Raw genomic sequence first — 21,353 nt, forward strand, 5'->3', positions numbered from 1 at the left:
ATGTCATCACCCCACGTGTCAACCCTAGTCAGACACTGCTACTTCATGTAAGAGCAACAACAACAACAATAGTTTGTATAAAGCATGCAAGGTTTATGTGCATGCTCTTCTTCCTCATTTTCAGTGTATCTCTGTGGCAAAATGACAGTGCCACATACTGATCTGGCATGTATACTACATCGTTTTCAGTCGGTTTCACTGGTTTTGTATGGATGCAGATATCTCTTGATACGACGCCATGTAGATTTTTTTTTTAGAACAAGGAAAAAAAAGATTGGATGGGGATAAGCTCCGGCTTCGTATGGACGTAGCCTAAGTTCTAGAGTATTACTAGAGTATTGCTTTTAACAAAATGAATACGATATTACTCAGCATACTCAAACTGGCCAAGTTAAATATACTTAATTTTTTTGCTAAATTTACCTAACTTAGTTAAGTAGATTTTACTTAATTAAATACTTAAGTTTTACGTAAAATTGATGTATGCAAAAACTTGCAAAATACAATTTTTATAAATCTACATATTGTTTTTTTCAGAGTCCTGATAACTACCCATAAATGGAGAAAAAAGCTGTTTGCTTCCAAATGGTAAAATTACAACATCCCTGAAGGAGCTAACAGGGCTATGCAATCCAGACAGTTCAGTCTTGTAGGTGAAACTCTTTTGTGCTTATGCAGTGCAAATGCTCCAATGATTTCTTTATGAAAGTCTTTAAATACACATAATTCAAAGAAATTATGTATATATATATATATATATATATATATATATATATATTACAGAATCAGATTTAATCACAGTACTGCATTTACTTGTGAGTCAATGATAAGAGACTACTTTTTAGTTATAATATTAACTATGCGGTTTGTTTGTTTCATGTTTATGGTGGCAACATCTTACTTAATCTTCACTAAAATAGTAAAAAAAAAAAAAAAAAAAAATATATATATATATATATATATATATATATATATATATATATATATATATATATATATATATATATATATATAATTTGTTTGTGAAACATGGTTGTGAGGATAAAATACAGTAGTTTCATTAAACAAGATGAACTTGTTTTGAAATGAAAATCTTTATCTCATTATCTTTGGGGCCTTTGTTGCAGCAACATGAATACTACAGACATGCCAGCTTTGGATTATGTACATCAGTTTGAAAAATAAATGATTTTATTCACCTCACAAACATTATAACAAGTCTATACTTAATATATATATGCAGCATCATCAAATACAAAGTAACAATCAGTGTAGAAAGAAACACAACTTCTAAAAATTAAAAACTGGTGATTTACATATCCTCTGGGAAAAGACTTAAGTATTCTGAGGATGGCTTAAATATTTTTAGAGTCATTATGTGTATAGCTGATTTTCTAAACCATTTATAAAACAGTGCATAAATAAGCGGATTCATACAGGAATTCATGTACAAAATCCAGCATGTTACATTAAACACAACAGTTGACCCATTTGTTTCAATAAGAGTCACTATATAGTAAGGTATCCAACACATAAAGTAAACCATTACCACAATCCCCAAAGTTTTGGCTGCCTTTCTTTGTGATCTGTTGACACCTGTGACAGAATGTACAATTTTGGCCTGATATTTTGCAACACAGAAGATTTTCACATATACTGACATGATTACAGAAGAAGGGGCAACAAATGTGACAATGAGGTCTGTGACAACATGTTCAGATTTGAAAGAAACTGAACAGTCTCCATAACACCTGTCTTGTGTCTCTGGGTAGAACATAGAATTGTATAAAATAATGACAGAATATATGCTGGAACATATCCAGTTTATAATAATACAAAAAACAACTTTATCAGTTGTGACCCTTACTGTGTATCTCAAAGGATCACTCACTGCAATGTAGCGATCTACAGATATAAAGACTAAATTACCAAGAGATGCTGAAACAACCATAAAAGCAATGAATAAAAAAAGAGAACAAAATGCCTCTCCAAAGTACCAGCATGATTCTATGAATTGGATGCCCATTATCGGTATAACAATCAGTCCCACGATCAGGTCTGCCACAGCCAGGGAGAGAACAAGCAGGTTGGTTGGAGTGTGGAGCTGCTTGAAGTGAGAGATGGAGATGATCACCAGCAGGTTCAGAAACACAGTGAACACTGATAATAAAAAAATGAACATGTACAAAATGACATACTCCACTTCATGTTTGATTTGTCTGAAACATGAACGACTGTTGTTTGGAAAGCAATCCTGGATTTCTTGACTGTCGCCCTCCATCATACTCTGGTCAAACATTTTCACCCTTGATTATATCCTGATTCGTAGCCTGCCACTGTTGTTAACGGTCCCCAAAGCTGCCCTTCAAAGCTGTGGTACAATGTTTTAGCTGTCAGTTTGACTTTCTACCACTGACTGGATACTAATTTATATGTACAGAAAACAAGGACATCCCATTAAATGTGATGTTGGATTATACTGCATTAAAACCACCTACTAATTAAATATTCAAAACATGAATGACAAATTGGATGGTTTCTGTAATTTAATATTTTATGGTGTGCAAACATTTCATAAAACACAAACATTGAAATTTAATCTTAGTTTAGTTTTTGTCTGTAAACCTTTTTAAGGACATCTTTCCGTTATGACCTTTTGAATATAAAACACTTGGCAGATGTCTAAGGTCTTTGGATCAGATAATTGTTTTTTATTGGTCCCCAGCTCTAGGCTAAAGACTAGGAGTGTCCAACTTTTTCTTGGTCCCAAACTGTGGAGCAGTTTACCCAGTCGTTAGAACACTTTCATCACAATCAGCATTTAAAGTAAAGATATAAACATTTCTAAATTTTTTAAGTTCATCTGTGGCTGGTGACATTTTTCAACCGCATGTGTTTAAATGATGCTTTTCAACTATTTTACTTTATTCAGCACAATGGTCAACCACTGTTGTTTTTATTGTGCTTTATAAATAAACTGACTGGTGTAAATGGTTGATGGTTAATCCTTGTCCCAGGCAGCCACTATTTCATTCCTTTGAGGGCACCCTGTTGAATGAAGTTGATAGAATTGATTGAGTGGAATGGCACCAGTAGATGGCAAAAAATATGAAAACAACTTGGGGTCTTTTTGAGTCTTTCAGTTTGTTCAATGCTCAAAGCTTTGTTGCATGACTGAAACATAATTCATAACAGTACAAAACTTGTCTGACTTCTAAAGAATAGTACAAGAAACAATATCAAACTGCCAATGTGGAGAAACAAAGAATGTGCAATTAATATGTAAACAAATCTTTCTACAAAGACTGTTGATGAGCCCACATTGCTTGCTGTGAGTATTCAACTTTTTTATAGGTCTTTTTATCATGTGATACTTTGCATGACAGCATGCACCTTTTACAAAGAAACATTACATGGGTTGACCTGTCATAGTCAGAGTGCCTTTCATCTTACAAATTATTGACAAGCAGACATTCCTCAAAGTAGAATCCTACTGACAAGTGAGATACCACAAGATTTATAAGAAATACTGTATCTATTCTTTGTTGTTATGCTACAAGCAATGTCTGTATTTGGTATCTGAGAGATAATTGAGGGTCTGACCCATGTCAGGATTAGGTTAGATTAGATTAGATTCAACTTTATTGTCATTATGCAGAGTTCAAGTACAGAGCTAATGATATGCAGTTAACATCTAACCAGAAGTCCAAGAATATAGTGTTGTATATACATATAAGTGCAGAGTAAGTGAAGCTATGATTTACAGAATGTACAGTGGAGTTGCTATATACAGTATTAAGCAAAGTATGTACAGAATATACATGGGAATGCAATGTTGGATTATATATACATTATGAACAGCATCAACGTAAGACAGTGGTAATAAATACAGTTCGTTGAGTGTACAATAGTATTGTTAAACAATGTATTCTATGCAAAATAACAGTAGTGCAATTATATTTTTATAGAAATAGTCCTGGCCTGGAGACTTCGCAGTCTCCTCCCTGATGACAGCAGACTGAAGAAGCTGTGTGATGGTGGCTTTGCTGGTGAGACGGGCTCCATAAATGTCCTGGAGGGAGGGGAGAGAGACACCAATGATTTTCTCAGCTGCTCTCACTACGAGTGGCAGATTCTTCCAGCACAGTGATGCAGCTTGTTAGATTTTTTTCGATGGTGCCTTTGTAAAAGGTGCACATGATGGGGGACGGGGTCTGGCTCTTCTCAGTTTGCGGAGGAAGTAAAGATGCTTCTGTGATTTTTTGTCCAGTGCTGCGGTGTTGTCAGTCCAGGAGAGGTCCTCTGTGATGTACATACCCAGGAACTTGGTGCTGCTCACTCTCTCCACAGTTGCACCGTTGATGATCAGAGGAGCATGCTGAGTGTGTGCTTTCCTGAAGTCAACAACCATCTCCTTCGTCTTCTCCACATTCAGAGAAAGATTGTTGGACCACTCGGCCAGGCGGCTCACCTCGCTCCTGAAGTTGGTCTCATCTTTGTTGATAATAGACCCACCATGGTCTTGTCATCCGCAAACTTAATGAAGAGGTTGGAGTTGTGTGACGGTGTGCAGTCGTGGGTCTGCAGATGGAAGAGAAGGGGGCTCAGCACACATCCTTGGGGGGCTCTAGTGTTCAGTGTGATGGTGCTGGATGTGTTGCTGCTGACCTGTACTGCCTAAGGTCTTCCAGTCAGAAAGTCCAACAACCAGTTGTACAGCTAAGTTTTCAGTCCCACCTAGACCAGTTTGTAAATGAGCTGTTGAGGTATGATTGTGTTGAATGCTGAACTGGAGTCTATGAACAGCATTCTGACATATGAGTCCTTAATATGTGTGAGATTTACATGCATTTATCCTGTCTGGGGTCAGCATCATAGCCTGGTCACCGGGAGGAGGTGGAGTCTTTTGTGCAGTGGTGCTGTTTTGTTTCAAAAAGCGAGCGAAAAAGGTGTTCAGCTCGTTCAGCAGAGAGATGCTGCTGTCACAAGTCTGTGGTGGGGGCTTGTAGTCCGTAATGGTCTGTATCCCCTGCCACAGGCTCTGAGTTTCTCTGGTGTCACTAAATTGATGGGCTATCCTCCTGGAGTGCTGTCTCTTAGCCTCTCTGATGCCACCGGACAGGTTGGCCCTGGCTGTTCTCAGGCCCACCTCATCTCCAGCTCTGAAGGCAGCATTCCGTATCTTCATGAGTCTATAGACCTGCCCTGTCATTCATGGCTTCTGTTTGGCCTGGACAGTGATGGTCTTTGTGACTGTTACATCATCAATACAATTGTTGATGTAGGCAATGACAGTCTCGGAGTACTCTGTGGTGTTATTGTATGTGACAGCCTGCTTGAACATATTCCAGTCACTTGTGTCAAAGCAGTCTTGAAGAGCCTCTGACGACCCTTCCGGCCACACTTGTATCTGTTTTCAAACTGGTTTGGTGACTTTAAAGAGTGGTCTGTATGCAGGCATTAGCATGACAGTGATGTGGTTGAGGCTCCTAGGTAAGGGAGGGTCAGGGCTTTGTAGGCTCCTCTCTGTGTGGCGTAAAAAAAAGTCTAAAATGTTATTACCTCATGTTGGAAAGTCAATGTGTTGGTGTATGTTTTGATACACACAAAATATTCTTTTTGTGTGTGTGAGTTTGGCTTGGCAGATACCCTTCCTCAAGTTGGATCTGGCTGAGCTGTAAGCCTACCAGTCTCCAGACCTGAAGGCTGCATCTCTTGCTTTGACCAGAAGGCGAACTGTTCATCCAGGGCTTCTGACTGGGGACAAAAATAAAAATTGTGTGGTCACTCTGTCCACACATCTGTTAATGTGTTCCAAAACAGAGTTGGTGTAAGTGTCAATGTTGATCTGAGAGTTTGTGGTGGCCTGGGCAGCAAACTAACTGTTGATGTTGATGTTGAAGTGTGGAGTCAGCACCTTCCAGACAGATTTTAACAGTTCTTATTGATTCTTGTTTATTTCACACATTTGATGATCAGGGTATATTTGGGGAGCATGAACAAAGAGAGGGGGTCAGACTGACCCAGGTGGGTGAGGGATGTGACTTTGTGGGCATCAGTCACATTAGTATATATGTGGTCCCATGTTTTATGTCCCCTTGTAGAGCAGGAGACATTTTGGGGAAATTGAGGATGAACAGATCTTAAAGTGCAGTGATTAAAGTCCCCAGCAACAATAAAGTCTCCATGTGGTTGCAAGGTTTGTACTTTTCTAATAGCCCACCATTCTTTCATAGCCACATTAACATTAGCATCCGGCGGTACATAAACTGCAGCGGCAACAATGCAAGTAAACTCATGTGGTAGATAGAATGGTTTGATAATCACTTGATAATCAGGAATTTCTGATCAGCAGAGCAGTAGGTATCAACAATGACAGAGTCTGTACTCCATGATTTATTTACATAAATGCATACTCCACCACCCTTTTTTATTTACCAGAAGTTGCTGCTACTCTGTCAACCGTGAAGAAAGAGCATCCATCCATATGAACCACGCTGTTTGGGACATCATTACAGAGCCATGTTTCAGTGAAGAATATAACATAGCAGTCCATAAGCCATTTCTGTCTAAGGGTCCAGACCTTTAGTTCATCCATCTTGTTAATCAGAGACCGTACATTGCCAAGAAAGATGCTAGGCAGAGCTGGTCGATATGGGTTTAGCCTTAGCTTAGCACGCAGCCCACCACATTTTCTGCATCTTTGTTTGCGAGCTAGATGCTGACGCTGACGCCGAACACTTCCGGTCGGTACAAGTGATCCACTTGTCGCGGTGATCTCTGTAGCTCTGGTGTAGTTCGCTTAAGTCAAAAGGATGATCTAAAACTATATTGGGACACCATTTGTTGATGTCCAAAAGTGACTCTTTACTATAGCTGTAGTTTGCATTATTGAATCGAGCACAAAGGGAATAACTAGGTAAATTAACACTATTTTACGAAATCTGGTAAGACGCTGAGCCTCGCTATGTGTTCGCATTGCCATCTTGCCGCCATCAAGAATGCAGTTTACTCAACTTCCAGAAAAATAAATATGTATTTGTTTTTTAATGTTTAAATAGATTAATATATTTCAAAGAAAAAGTACCATCATTAACAATTCAACTGTAACTTATTTTATTCTGTGCTTCTCATTATAGCTGTATATAAGACATCGTTTGTGCCTATAGGGCAAAGAAGGTCAATAAAGCACTGCATGTATCAACTTACTCTCATGAATGTTAAATATATTTATGATTGATTTTACAATTGGTTTATAGCAACTTTAGTTGTTATATATTAAACTATCAGTGAATCATGTGTAGAAGTTTGTATCAGTGCAGTGTGAGTGTATTTTTATGTTCCGGTGATGTGCTGCTGCTCAAACTTGAAGGGGAAAAAATTATAATTTTGACCCAAAGACCCAACTGGCTGAGGTGCCAAAGCAGGTCCCTGTGCTCGCACAAGTGATCTTGAGACTTTGCTTGCAAAAGCCAATCGTTGCAAAAACTCTCTGAGGGGAACAAGAGCCCGGTGATTTTCAGGAAGACTGGTATGCAAGTCATTCTAACACAAATCACAAAAATGGTCTGTGGCGCAGAGGGATCAACAAATTAAAGTATACATCCTTCAGGTCGGTAGCTGCAAACTAATTTTGGGGATGGATGAACCCGAAGATGTGTTTCAACATCGGTAACTGGTGAAGGGCCTGGTTGAAGATTGGTTGTAACCAACAGCCTTGGTGTGTTCCAGTCTCAAAACCTAATGCACAGATCTATTGTATAACAAATAGTTTTGCGTGCTATGAATACACTCAGTGCAGCCATGTTATAGTTCTGCTAATCTGCTGTGATCCTGCTATTGTCTAGAAATGTGTTAATTAATATAGAACAATGCCATATGTGCAATGCCATATATTCTGCGCCGTTTTTCTATGCTGCATCCCTACTCTTTAGGATCACTGACATCACTGTTGTTGAGCCCCAATTGTTTTCTGTGAGTATTCAACTCTTTTAAAGGTCTGATACTTCTCTGTCATGTTATTCTTTGCATGACAGCATGCATCTTTTAAAAAGAAACATGACATGGGTTGACTTGTTATATAGACAGTTCCTTTCATTTGATAAATTAATTTAATAATATCAGACAGAAACAAATCATCTAAAGAAATCCACTTGTGTGGCTTTTTGATATTTCAGAATAATCATGGTTTACACGATACAGGAATCCACATAAATGTATATAGCATTTAATATATATACAGGTTCATTTCAATAAAATTCATTTATTTCAGTGATTCAACTCAAAATGTGAAACTCATGTATTAAGTTTTTTCAGTGGTTTGAATATTCTAGCAGAGTGTTTTTTTTAAAGCCGACCATTATTTCAGAACTTTTCCCCTTGCTGTTCCCATAGCGACATTATTAAATTTTTCCTTTTTTATTTAAAATATTCAAATTTGCATACCAGGTCATGAACAATCTGATATTCCGACTCACAAATATGTGTAAATGAGTGTGTTTGGTTGTTTAATCTTTTGATCATGATCTGTAATGTGAGATGGGTGGCGCCATGTTTGTTCACGCTGCAGTTCAGTGAGTCCTGTCAGTCGGATTTACAGAATGTGAAATCATCAATTTCTCCCAAAATACAAGTAGTAACTGGCTGGTGAACTGGGTAAAGAATAGAGTGAACTTTATAGTTACTTACACAGTGTGTATCTGATATATAGTGTGGCCGAGAGAGCACAACGCGCTTCAACTGCATAAACACATGCAAATTGAAAAAAACACTGTATGACAAATGGATTGCTTTTATTTAAAATATTCACAAATTTGCATACCAGGACATGAACAATCTGATATTCTGATTCATAAATATGTGTAAATGAGTGTAATTTGTTGTTTAAAACCCTTTCTAAATGATCTTGATCATGATCTGTAAGTCTTGTAGGTGAAGCTCTTTAGTGCTGATGGAGTGTACCATCTTTGGGGCCTTTGTTGCAGCAGCATGGATGCCACAGAGATGCCAGCGTTGGATTGTGTACATCAGTTTGAAAAATAAATTAAATCCTCACAAACATAAAAAGTCTATACAAATATGTGAGCATACTAATTCAAATATTCTAAGCAGATGTGTTTTTATAGTGTTTTATAGCTAGTAAAATAAAGCAAAAAGGATTCAGACATAGAATTCAGGTCAGCACACAAGGTCCATGTTAGAATTTGTGATGTGGTGGAGGAGATTTTTTTAAGACAACAGTCCATCAAAGCAGAAAAAAATTGTCACAGTTAATCTTAATGTCAGAGCTGATTTGCCTTTCAGATTTCCTCCTCACTGAACCTGTCATTATACGTCTACCACTCCTTCACTTGCTGATGTGCAACGTCCTCAGATACAAAGTAACTTTCACTATAGAAAGAAACAAAACTTAAACAAATAAAAACAAAATGGTGATTTACATATCCTCTGGGAAAAGACTGAAGTATTCTGATGATGGCTTAAATATTTTTAGAGTCAGTATGTGTATAGCTGATTTTCTAAACCATTTATAAAACAGTGCATAAATAAGCGGATTCATACAGGAATTCATGTACAAAATCCAGCATGTTACATTAAATTCAACAGTTGACTTATTTCCTTCAGTAAGACTCACTATATAGTAAGGTATCCAACACATAAAGTAAACCATTACCACAATCCCCAAAGTTTTTGCTGCCTTTCTTTGTGATCTGTTGACACCTGTGACAGAATGTACAACCTTGGCCTGGTATTTTGCAACACAGAAGATTTTCACATATATAGACATTATTACATAAGAAGGGGCAACAAAAGTAACTATGAGGTCTGTGACAACATGTTCAAATTTGAAAGAAACTGAACAGTCTCCATTACACCTGTCTTGCGTCTCTGGGTAGAACATAGAATTATATAAGATAATGAAAGCATATATGCTTGAACATAGCCAGTTTATAATAATACAAAAAACAGCTTTATCAGTTGTGACCCTTACTGTGTATCTCAAAGGGTCACTCACTGCAATGTAACGATCTATGGATATAAAAACTAAATTACCAAGAGATGCTGAAACAACCATAAAAGAAATGAATAAAACAAGAGAACAAAATGCGTCTCCAAAGTACCAGCATGAATCTATGAATGTGATGCCCGTTATCGGTATAACAATCAGTCCCACAATCAGGTCTGCCACAGCCAGAGAGAGAATGAGCAGGTTGGTTGGAGTGTGGAGCTGGTCAAAGTGAGAGATGGAGATGATCACCAGCAGATTCAGAAACACAGTGAACGCTGATAATAAAAAAATGAACGTGTAAAATAACATACTCCACTTCATGTTTGATTTGTCTGAAACATGACAAATTGTTGTTTGGAAAGCAATACTGGATTTCTTGACTGTCGTCCTCCATGAAACTCTGCTCAAATATTTTTACTCAAATTTTTTTTCAATTGATTATATCCTCATTTGTAGCCTGCCTCTGTTATTTACAGTGTTCCTCAAAGCTGTGGTACAATGTTTCAGTTTTCAGTTTGACTTTCTACTTTCTATCACTGATTGGATTCTAATTTATATGTACAGAAAATAAGGACATCCCATTAAATGTGAGGTTGAATTTTATGGAATTAAACCCACCTACTAATTAAATATTCATAACATTCAATGATGCATTAGATGGTGTCTATAATATAATAATTGTGAGTGTGCAAATATTTAATAAATACAAACACTGACATTTAATCTTACGTTTTGTCTGTAAAGCTTTTATTTGGGCATCTTCTTACCTTTATGACCTTCTGAATATAAATGTCTCTGAGGCTATACCTGAGACTTTAAACATATGGGAACCACCCAGCCCTCTATCGGTTCTCAAGGATTCATTGAGTGAGGGCCTGGCACCGAAGGGATGGAGGAGCTCGACAGGGTCTACAGTATGGACACTCTGGAGTGGTTTTAGCAAGCTGACACTAAACTGGGGCCTTTCAGTGCCTCGACCCATTTGAGGTGAGAACACAGGAGAATACCAGCTCCACATGAAATATTCTAGCAAACGTGTTGTGGGTCGCCTAGATAGCTGGTCTAATAATATCTAATAATAATATCAGTGAGGCGCCACGAGCCAGTGCCTCGGATTATGCAACACTAGTAGAGTAAGCTTGCAACCTGAGCGGGAAGGGCACACACTGTGCCTGATAAGCCAGGGTGATGGCATCCACAATCCAGTGGGCCATCAACTGCTTTTAGACAGCCTTCCCATTCTGCCGGCCACGTAACAGACAAAGAGCTAGTCTGAGGTCCTAAAACTTTGTGTCTGGTCTATGTAGCATCTCAAGGCTCAGACGGGACACAGCAAAGCTAGGGCTGGGTCTTGCCTCCTCCATGGGCAGCGGTTGCAGGTTTATCACCTGATGCCTAAAGGGAGTAATTGGAACCTTGGGCACACAGCCGGGCTGGGGCCTCAGGATTGACTAGGAGTCAGCCAGCCCAAACTCTAGGCATGAACCGTTGACCAAAAAATGCATGCAGGTCCACTACCCTCTTGATGGAGACAAGTGCAAGCAGGAGCAGAGATTTCATTGAAAAAAAAAACTTTAGCTCAACTGACCGCAAAGGTTTAAATGGGCCCTTCTGTAGTGTTTTAAGCACCAGAAACAGTGTCATGCTTCCCTACTGACTTCCATTCCACTGTGTCATGGTTAGCAGCAATCGCAGCGACATAGACTTTAAGGGTAAAGGGAGACACCCTTCACTCCAACCCTTGCTGCAAAAAGGAAAACATGACCCTGATCACGTGCCCACCCTGCTGCAGCTGTCAAATGCCCCAGGAGCCTCTGAAATAGTTTCAGTGGATCCGCTGTCCTGCCCTTGAATAAATTCAAGCAGATCAGCAGATGTCTTAAGCAGACGTTCCTCTCTGAGGCGTGTTTTCTGTTTGACCGAATCAAACTCCATACCGAGAAAAGAGATCCTCTAGATCTTGGAGAGTTTTCTTCTTTCCCAGTTGACCTGAAAAACAAAACTGGCTGAGGTGCCGGAGCACCAGGTCCCTGTGCTCACACAACTGATCCAGAGACTGTCCTAGTATAACGCCGGAGTGTAATATATTTTTGGCCATTTTTCTATGGTGCATACGCTACTCTTTAGGGTTACTGAAATCACTGTCACTGTTGATGAGCCCCCATTGTTTGTTGTGAGTATTCAACTCTTTTAAAGGTCTGATATTTCTCTGTACTTCCTTTTACTTTTTTTGCAAGGCAGTATGCACCTTTTATAAAAAACATAACTTGGGTTGAACTGTCATATAGACCGTTCCTTTTGACGAATTTATTTAATAATGTCACTGGCCAACCTGTTGTTGGTGTTTTTCATTGTCTGAAGCATACATTGAAAAAAACAAACAACATGTTGGCCGGCGACAGCCTATGATGTCACAACCAGTGTGACTATAATATAAATAGGTACTGGGAGAAAACATCATTTTCTTATTCGTCTTCATTGAATGTTTTGTGTGAAGCATACAGCATTTAGGAATGCATGTTTCTCGCCAGAGGCTTTGCTCTGATACCTGGAGTTCACATGGATCGCATACTGCTGAGGGGATGTGAGTATGGTCTATGTAACATTTGCATCAGTGTGTTCACCTTTGGCGGGAGTAGCTATGCATTAGTGGAAGCAGTTTTGCTCACGCCTGGTTTCTGTGGTAATCTAGCAAGTGAGCAGAGTGTTTAGCTCTCGCGGGGGCTGAATGTATGCTGTTTGTTGCATCTCGCAGAAAACATGGAAAAGATCTGACAGGAAATGTCTCCCTATCAGTAATTTCCTTTTGTTTATGCTGCACTCTGGCTAGAAAAAAATATTTAAAATAAAACATAAAAATTCTACATTCTAATCTGCATCCACAGATTCCAGCATACTAGATATGCCAACATCGAGGGGATGCGTGACAATCTTAAAATGTAAGCCTTTTAGGATACATCCCACCTTTTAAACTTCGATACCTCTGTCAAAACAGTGATTGAGAAGTTCAGGGAGGTGAATGCGTGCTCAGTGGCCTTCAAATCCTTTGTTCAACGAAGGTCCAGGTCTGAGCCCATACAACCCAGGAGTCCTGGCCCTTCTCCATCTGAGGATCAGAAATGGGCACAGAAGGATAGTGTTGCGACTCGTGCCTCTGCACCGCCTGTGGGTAGAAGTAATTGCGTGTCAAAGAGAGGTAAGCAAGATAAAAAATGTGACCTAGACGATGCTCCAGCACTTTTGTCGGGATTAGAGTAATACTTGAGTATCTACTCATTTCATTCAGGGGGTTGACATCTGCCTTATCTTCCCCTTCCTAATTCCACCATCTCTCCACCTGACTGAGGTTAGGTGGGAACCTCCTGCATTAGTTTCCTATGATGGACCTATGATGTTTGGTTGGATATATGGGTTTATAGTAACCACCTTACTGATGGTCTGGACTGGAGGCTTCTTTGGGTCACCTCTTGAGCAGTGTGGGAACCATGGTGGGTGAGTGTGATCCATTCTAAATATGTATTAATGTGCTAAATGGTTATGTGTATAATCCTTCTGTGAGATTTATTTGCAGTATTTTTCTGGGACCTGTGGGTTTCTGTCCTTTCTAAGGACCTTAGCTGGATTTTATAACTGGGTGCTTGACTTGCTGTGCTCCTTTACTTGTCGATACTTCATCAGCCAGTATGATAGCCCTGGTTCAGGCCCCTGAGACGGCACTGACACACATTGGGCAGGAAGTATAGTTAGTATTTGCAAGAACCTTCTTGTGTAATGCTGCCTCAGGCTGTGCTCCCCTCACCTTAGAGGGTTGCATTTGAGCTGGCCTCTCCCATTTGGTTCAGCACCTGTATGATGCTTGGGTAGCTTTAAGTTCACATGCTAAGCTCTGTGTAATTTCTGAATCCACATTGTGGTAAGTGTGCATGTTGAACACTTTGCACACTTTCTAAAATCCACATAGGTGATAAGTGTGCACGCATGACTTTCTGAAATCCTGTTTGGTAAGGGTTACGTACTCAGCTTCATTCCTTTTCTTTTAGTTGTTTAGATCTTGGTTCTTTGGGCTCGACTCAGTCAGTGTGTCTTTATTAATACACTTTAAGCATTGCTTCCCTCAACTCCCATGGGAATGGTAGAGTTGGTACTTAGTGCTCGCCATGGTTCTGGCCTGCACACCCCTCAGCATGGTGGCATGGGTATACTGTTCCCAATAGCGACCTCTAGAGGATACAGTTCAAAGTTCCCTTAAAAGGGAACATCTCAGGTTATTTACGGAACCATGGTTAATTAAATAGTCACTGTGTCCTCTAGGTTTCTTGCCATGATTCGGACGTAAGCTTCAGATGAAGAAGTGAATGATGTGTTCTCCCGGTGCCTATTTATACTATAGTCGCACTGGTAGTGAAGTCATAGCCTGTCGCCGGCAAACATGTTGTTGGTGTCTTCAATGTATGCTTCAGACACGGGTCATGATGAGGCATTCCCCATAGCGACCCCTAGAGGACATAGTGTCTCGTTTCCTACTCAGAGAACCATGGTTACATAAGTAAGCTGAGACGTTTTCTAACTATATCTATCTTTACTATCACTGTTTCTACCAATTTAACAATCCTTGCTGAATAATACAAATACTAACCCGCAGTCCTGCAGAGTTCAGCTCCAAACCTAATGAAAGGTTTACCACCCCTGATTTAAAGTGATAAATATAGGAAGAATATATCAAAGTCATTTATATATGCAAAACTTCCTGCTGCCAGGTGGTGCCGCTATGACTGTAACTGAGTGTTGGCATGTAGATGTCTTCAGACCAGGACTTTTATCAAATCTGTGAAGTTTGGTGCAAATGTTAGTGTTCCTGTAGCTCAATTGGTAGAGGTTAGGGGTTCAATTCCCTGGGAACACATGGTATGTAAAAATTGATAGCCTGAATGCACTGTAAGTCGCTTTCGATAAAAGTATCTGCTAAATGCATAAATTTAATTTTTAAATTTAAATAAAATTTTAAATGGAACATGGTATGTTTGAGTTAGTGTAAAGCATGACATTTCCTGTTGCCAGTACGTGGTGCTATGACTATAACCGAATATGATCATGTAGATGTCTTCAGGCGGGGACTCTTATCAAACATGTGAAGTTTGAGACAGATTGGACATTGTATGCATGAGTTACAACAACTTCCTCTGTGATGGCAACAATAGCATGCTTTAGCACTTAGTAAGTGTTGCTAGCTAGGTGGTGCTATGACAATATCTAAATCTTTGCCTGGTGATGCGTTCAGGCCAGGACTCCTGTTTCGTTGAATTAATAGCATGCTTTAGTGTTGTTAACATACTTTACCATGTTTCTAGCATGTTGCTAGCTTATTTAACCTTTGCTGATACTTTTTAACATATTTCTAAAAGTATATTACAATGTTAAAGAACACCTACTGTTGCCATCAGGTGGCGCTATGAGTATAACCGAATATGGACATGTAGATGTGTTCAGGCCAGGACTGATATCAAACTTGTTAAGTATGGGGCAGATTTGACATTGCATGCCTGAGTTACAGTAACTTCCTGTATCATTTTAGTCAGTCACTTTCGATGTCACGTCAGACCAAGTGGGTAACACACTTCAGGTGTTGCAAACGGCCATTTTCCCTTGTGCAGTACTTCACTTCATGGCATCATATATTTCATTGTTATTTTACTCATAAGAATTTCTAGGGGCATCCTTGATTGTGGCCAATATGTATTAGAGAAAAATATCTATTTCATAATGATATTTCCCCCCATTTTAAATTGTTATTATCCAATGAAAGGTTAGATTTTTTTTTTTTTTTTTAAATAAAACATCTAAAGGATTAACAATGCAGATGAATTTTCAAAGCCTTCTTTGATCATATTTACCAAGGGTGTCCATATTTTTGGGCATGACTGTATATGCGAGTATGTGCAGGTGTGTCTGTATGCAGCGAATTTATATGTATGTGCGAGTGTGTGTAGGTGTATATGTATGGATCGAGTTTATACACACAGTATATGCAAGTGTCTGTAGGTGTATGTATGCCTCAAGTTTATATGTATACGGAAGTTACTCACAAGTGTATATGCATTCATTGCTAACATAATATGTATTGGTATTGATTTCATATTATTTCATATATCATATTTCATATTAGTGTGCAGGTGTATTTCATATATGTATTTTTGAACAACCAATAGTATGCATGTGTGAGTAATTTATAGGTGTATATACACATGTTTTATGTATTTCGTATTTATGTATTCATAAGCAAAGTTTGCTATAAATCCTATGTGCAGTCTCATACTGTACAGCCTGCACACTGTGACTCTGTGTTGTTTCAAGCGCATCATTTTGCACATAAGAGCTCTGTGCCACTTCTGTGCACCTTCAGTATTATAATACTTTTCTGCCCAATCAACCAACCAAGATTATTAAAACTCTTTTTTTTGTTCTGTCCTATCTATCATATGTTGCTGCCTTTATTACTGTGCTCTACATTTAAAAGAAATGTCTTTTATATTTATATATTAATGTATTATTAATGCATTTTACAACAATATAAAGTGCAATGTGTAACATTTTACAATATTTTAGACTTAATCGCTCTTATTTGTAAATAAATATTTAAATAGATTTTATAAAATTATTAATAACCTAATTTATAATAGTATATTTGTCAAAGATTATGATTACATATTTTTTCATTGGTTATTTTTCATTAAAATGACATTGACTATATGTAGTAGATTGTGCTTGACACACAAAAGAGTGACGATCAGGTCAACACAGGGAAGTGTTTTTATTTATTTATTTATTTTTTACATATAGGCAGATACTCCGAATTTTTGGTATCGGATCGGTTCTGAAAATATTGTATCATTGCATCCCTAGGGTGAATCACACTAAATATTTTTGATCATTCAAACCTACTCACATATGCCTTTTCGAAACAAAAAGTGTCTTAGAAAATGTAAATCAATATATTGTTTTCTGTGAGCGAGTAAACAAGATGATTTTCACATAATATTTAAGAAAAAATTCTTGGCTACAAGATCCAGTTCACTGAAGTCTTGTGAACAAATGTTATGTATATATATATATATATATTTTTCTCTTCGGCAATAGCACCGGCTACGTAACGCGCTTATGCCTTGAGGTGGAACCTTTTCGTCGAGTAGTGTTCTTCTTGTCAAGAAGACCCTTGCTAAAACTGCTCCAGAGTGTCTGTACTGTAGAGCCTGTCGAGCTCCTTCATCCCCTCGGCAGCCAGACATGGCGGAACGTCCGGTGCCAGGCCTTCACTCTGTGAATGTTGCCATGTTGCCAACCTATGTAACACTTGCTGATGCTTTTTAATATGTTGCTAGGAGTCCATAATAGAGCTGTTATCTGGCCATAAAAGTTAGGCCCGAAAGGACCCGAGCCCGACAGTTTTCGCCACGAGCCCAAGAATGATAAGTCCATTAGTCCATGGTAGACGTGAAGTTGTCTCGTTTTTTGTTTGTTTATAAAGTACACCCATGCTGCTGACATACTTTTTTTTCATCAAAAAGTTGTTACCTGTTGCCAGCATATTTTAGGTCTAAATCAACTTTAGTTGGTATGAAACCAACAAACAGACCTAAGACCTAAGACCTCTGACCACACCTGCCACCATGTTTTTTTTTTTTCCTAAAGTTTTGATGTACCCGACCAGAGTTCCAAGTAGTTTGGGCATTCATTCAAATGATTCAAAAAGGCTGAATTATTGACAAACTAAGCAAGTGACTGTATTTATGATTGGATCATTAAATCATTAGCTCACTCAAAATTCAGGAACAAATCACAGCAGTATTGCTCTGAGACACACAAATATTCTGCTCCAGCTTTGAGCTCCTGCCCCTAATCGCGAATGCTGAATTGTCCTTGTGGCCCTATCAAGGTGCCACTAACCCACAGCCAATCAACCCTATGCTGTGTATGCTTTTCTGGATCATCTGTGCCTATAAAACTGTACATATTTTTAAGAAATTGATAAAGTTTCGTTTAGACTTAGGAATGGGATTAACAACTCAAAATATATTTTTTATTATAATATATATATATTTTTTTGGTGCTTTATATTTTTATTTATATTATATTTATTATTAACATTTTAACATTTATTTTATAATTGTTACAATATAAATGTTATATAAAATGTAAATGACTATAAACTTTATTAAAATCAATTATACCCAAATTTAACTTTATGCAGATAACCAAAACTAAATTAATCACCACACTGACCTTTAAATAAACTAATTGAACTTACATGCACACATCATTGTAAACGACAGTTAATAGAGCAGTCAAAATCTTTTTCAATAAAATTAACTTCATAAACATCATTAAACAAATATTAAAATCCACACACTATTCAATGGATTTATCATGAACCTTGATGACTGTCCAGACCAATATATGATATATATTTACAACACACATGGTAAATGAACATTAAATACATAAACAAAACTATCCACATTTTAACTTGTTGCAATGTTAAAAATCATCTCAGCCAAATAATAATAAAAAAAGGCCATGACAAGAACATAAAATGAAACACAAGAGTTATCATGGTAAGTACGTGTTTTATTTCTTCTTTTAATGAATGTCTCCACTTTAAATTCAATACTCAAACTAAGACTTTAGAATTGTATGTTAACATTGGAAATTATGCTTTATCCTACACAAAAAAATAATTAATAATCTTTAAAAATGTCCACAAGAGAGGATGCTGGCTTGAGTATTTTAAACGTTAAGATGTGTTTTACTGATATTTTAAACCAGCGGTAGAATAAAGCATAAATAAGAGGATTCAGACTGGAGTTAACATACAAAGTCCATAATAGAAATGTCACTGTGGCAGGAGATATTACTGTAGTACTTGTTGCTGACAGTGTATAGGGAATATAGCAAAACAGATAAACTGTCACAATGATTCCTAATGTCAGAGCAGCTTTGCTCTCAGATTTCCTCCTCACTGATCCTTCTGTTACACATTTACCACTCTTCATTAGAGAGTTTATAACTTTCACTTGCTGATGTGCAACATAGAAAATCCTCAAATATAAAGTTATAATGAAGGTACAAGGTAGCAAGAAGGAAAAAAAAAGGTCAGTGAATTTCCAAGAAAAACTTATTACTAAATAGCATTTTCCATAGCACACATCTGATTTTTGGGAAGCTTCAAAATATCTGCCACTAAGTGAATAGCCAATATTGTAGGTTGAGGAGGACAACCAGCATAAACAGATGCTTATTAAAGTTTTAGTCACTGTTATTTTCTTTGGGTAGAGTAAAGGATGACACACAGCCACATAACGATCGACAGCAATTAAAACTAAATTACAAATAGATGTTGAGATGAGCAGTCCCATGATTATAATAAACACGTCACAGAAAGTGTCTCCAAAGTACCAACATGTCTCAATTAACTTGTTGGCATCCACAGGCATGACAATAAGCCCTACAAGCATATCAGCTGCTGCCAAAGAGAGAATGATCAGGTTGGTTGGAGTGTGAAGCTTCTTGAAGTGGGAGATGGAGATGATCACCAGCAGGTTCAGAAACACAGTCCATGCTGACAGCAATGAAAAAAAAACATACATGATATTGTATTCATAACTTGAGCGCTTTCCCTTGATACATGATGAGTTGATGGAGGGAAAGCAGTATTGAGTCTCATAATCCTCTGTCACATAGACCATTAGTAAATCTCCTCCTGTTAGGAGCTTTTCTGCTCTGCTTCCTGTCCTTTCATTTATACAGTGTCTGGATCAGACTGACCAACCCATCTACCACCCACAGTGATGCTGTATAATGATGTAATTATCTTCTTTTAATAATTCCAAACTTGATAGTCAAATTGCTGTGCACAAGAGCCAAAAATCAAGGTATGGATCTAAATATTTTGATTTTACATGATGCTATATCAACAGTGAAGTCCAAGAACATTGACCAGTGAAATACAACTTAAAAAGGAGCACAGCTACAGTGATTGTTCATCCAGAATTGAAAATTCTCATCATACTTTTATATATAGATCAACCATTTTTAAAATTACTTCTATTAAAGGAAGGTAAAGGGGGAGGTGTTGCTTCAGTTTATAACAATGTTTTTAGTATTTCTCAGAGGGTGGGCTTCAAGTATATATCGTTGAAGTAATGGTGCTTCATATAACATTATCCAGAGAAACAAGTGTTAATAATAAATCCCCTGTGATTTTTGTACTGGCTACTGTATGCAGGCCACCAGGGCACCATACAGATTTTATTAAATAATTTGCTGATTTTATATCCGAGTTAGTGCTGGCTGCAGATAAAGTTTTAATTCTTGGTGATTTTAATATCATGTTGATACTGAAAAAGATGCACTGAGATCAGCATTCACAGACATTTTGAACTCTATTGATGTTAGACAACATGTGTTAGGACCTACTCATTGTCAAAATCATACTCTAGATTTCATACTGTCACATGGAATTGATATTGAAGGTGTTGAAATTATGCAGCTAAGCAATGATATTGCAGATCAATGTTTAGTTTTGTGCAAACTACATATAGCTAAAACTAAATTCTATTTCTTGTTACAAGTATGGTAGAACCATCACTTCTACCACACACACACACACACTCACACAAAAACCTTTTTTAGGTAATCTTCCTGATGTATCCCAATTCCTTAGCATATCCAAAACCTCAGAACAACTTTATGACGTAACAGAAACTATGGAATCTCTCTTTTCCAGAATTTTATATACGGTTGCTCCTTTACGCTTAAAGTCTGACACCGTAGTATAATGAGCACACTCGCACCCTAAAGAAAGCAGGTGGAGGAAAACATCTAATCGTTGTTTGCAATTACATTGTATTTGTATAGACCACAAACCACAAAACATGGGAGCTCGCTTACAGAGAGGCCTGGAGGGGCCTACTACCTGAAAACCACAGTATGTGGGAGCTCACTTTCAGAGAGGCTTGGTGAAGCCTACTACCTGATAACCACAATATGTGGGAGTTCACCTACAGAGAGGCCTAGAGAGGCCTACCACTCCACAGACAATGGGCAGGGCGGCCACTCATGACCGCATCCCAACCAGTGAGGGATGCATCTGTTGCTAGTATTACACAGCGACAAGGAGCTCCCAGCACCGGGCCCTGATTCAAGAACCAAGGTTTCTTCCACATTTCCAAGGCACGGAGGCAGCGCCGCACGACCTTGATAGTTCGAAGTGGATTGCTCGTTGGGGAAAATCCCTTGGTCTTGAGCCACCACTTTAGGGGTCTTATGTGCAGCAGGCCAAGAGGTATCA

The 21,353-nt window shown here is 38.1% G+C and overlaps 2 protein-coding genes and 1 pseudogene across 2 annotated transcripts; all 3 read right to left on the reverse strand.

Moving 5' to 3' along the window:
• Window positions 1-1,312: 1,312 nt before the first annotated feature.
• LOC128020583 (trace amine-associated receptor 13c-like) lies at window positions 1,313-2,299 on the reverse strand. The gene has a single exon (XM_052607212.1). It carries the CDS (start codon window positions 2,297-2,299, stop codon window positions 1,313-1,315), a length of 987 nt encoding a protein of 328 aa, XP_052463172.1.
• Window positions 2,300-9,436: 7,137 nt separating this feature from the next.
• Window positions 9,437-11,686, reverse strand: LOC128020614 (trace amine-associated receptor 13c-like; annotated as a pseudogene).
• Window positions 11,687-18,741: 7,055 nt separating this feature from the next.
• LOC128020615 (trace amine-associated receptor 13c-like) lies at window positions 18,742-19,749 on the reverse strand. Its single transcript, XM_052607233.1, has one exon. It carries the CDS (start codon window positions 19,747-19,749, stop codon window positions 18,742-18,744), a length of 1,008 nt encoding a protein of 335 aa, XP_052463193.1.
• Window positions 19,750-21,353: the final 1,604 nt, after the last annotated feature.

The sequence above is a fragment of the Carassius gibelio genome, chromosome A10, assembly GCF_023724105.1.
Source record: "Carassius gibelio isolate Cgi1373 ecotype wild population from Czech Republic chromosome A10, carGib1.2-hapl.c, whole genome shotgun sequence".
Classification (NCBI taxonomy): domain Eukaryota; kingdom Metazoa; phylum Chordata; class Actinopteri; order Cypriniformes; family Cyprinidae; genus Carassius; species Carassius gibelio.

What these genes read in the sequence shown, in the direction of transcription:
- LOC128020583 (XM_052607212.1), bottom strand. Translation starts at nt 2,299, where the DNA reads ATGTTTGACCAGAGTATGATGGAGGGCGACAGTCAAGAAATCCAGGAT.
- LOC128020615 (XM_052607233.1), bottom strand. Translation starts at nt 19,749, where the DNA reads ATGGTCTATGTGACAGAGGATTATGAGACTCAATACTGCTTTCCCTCC.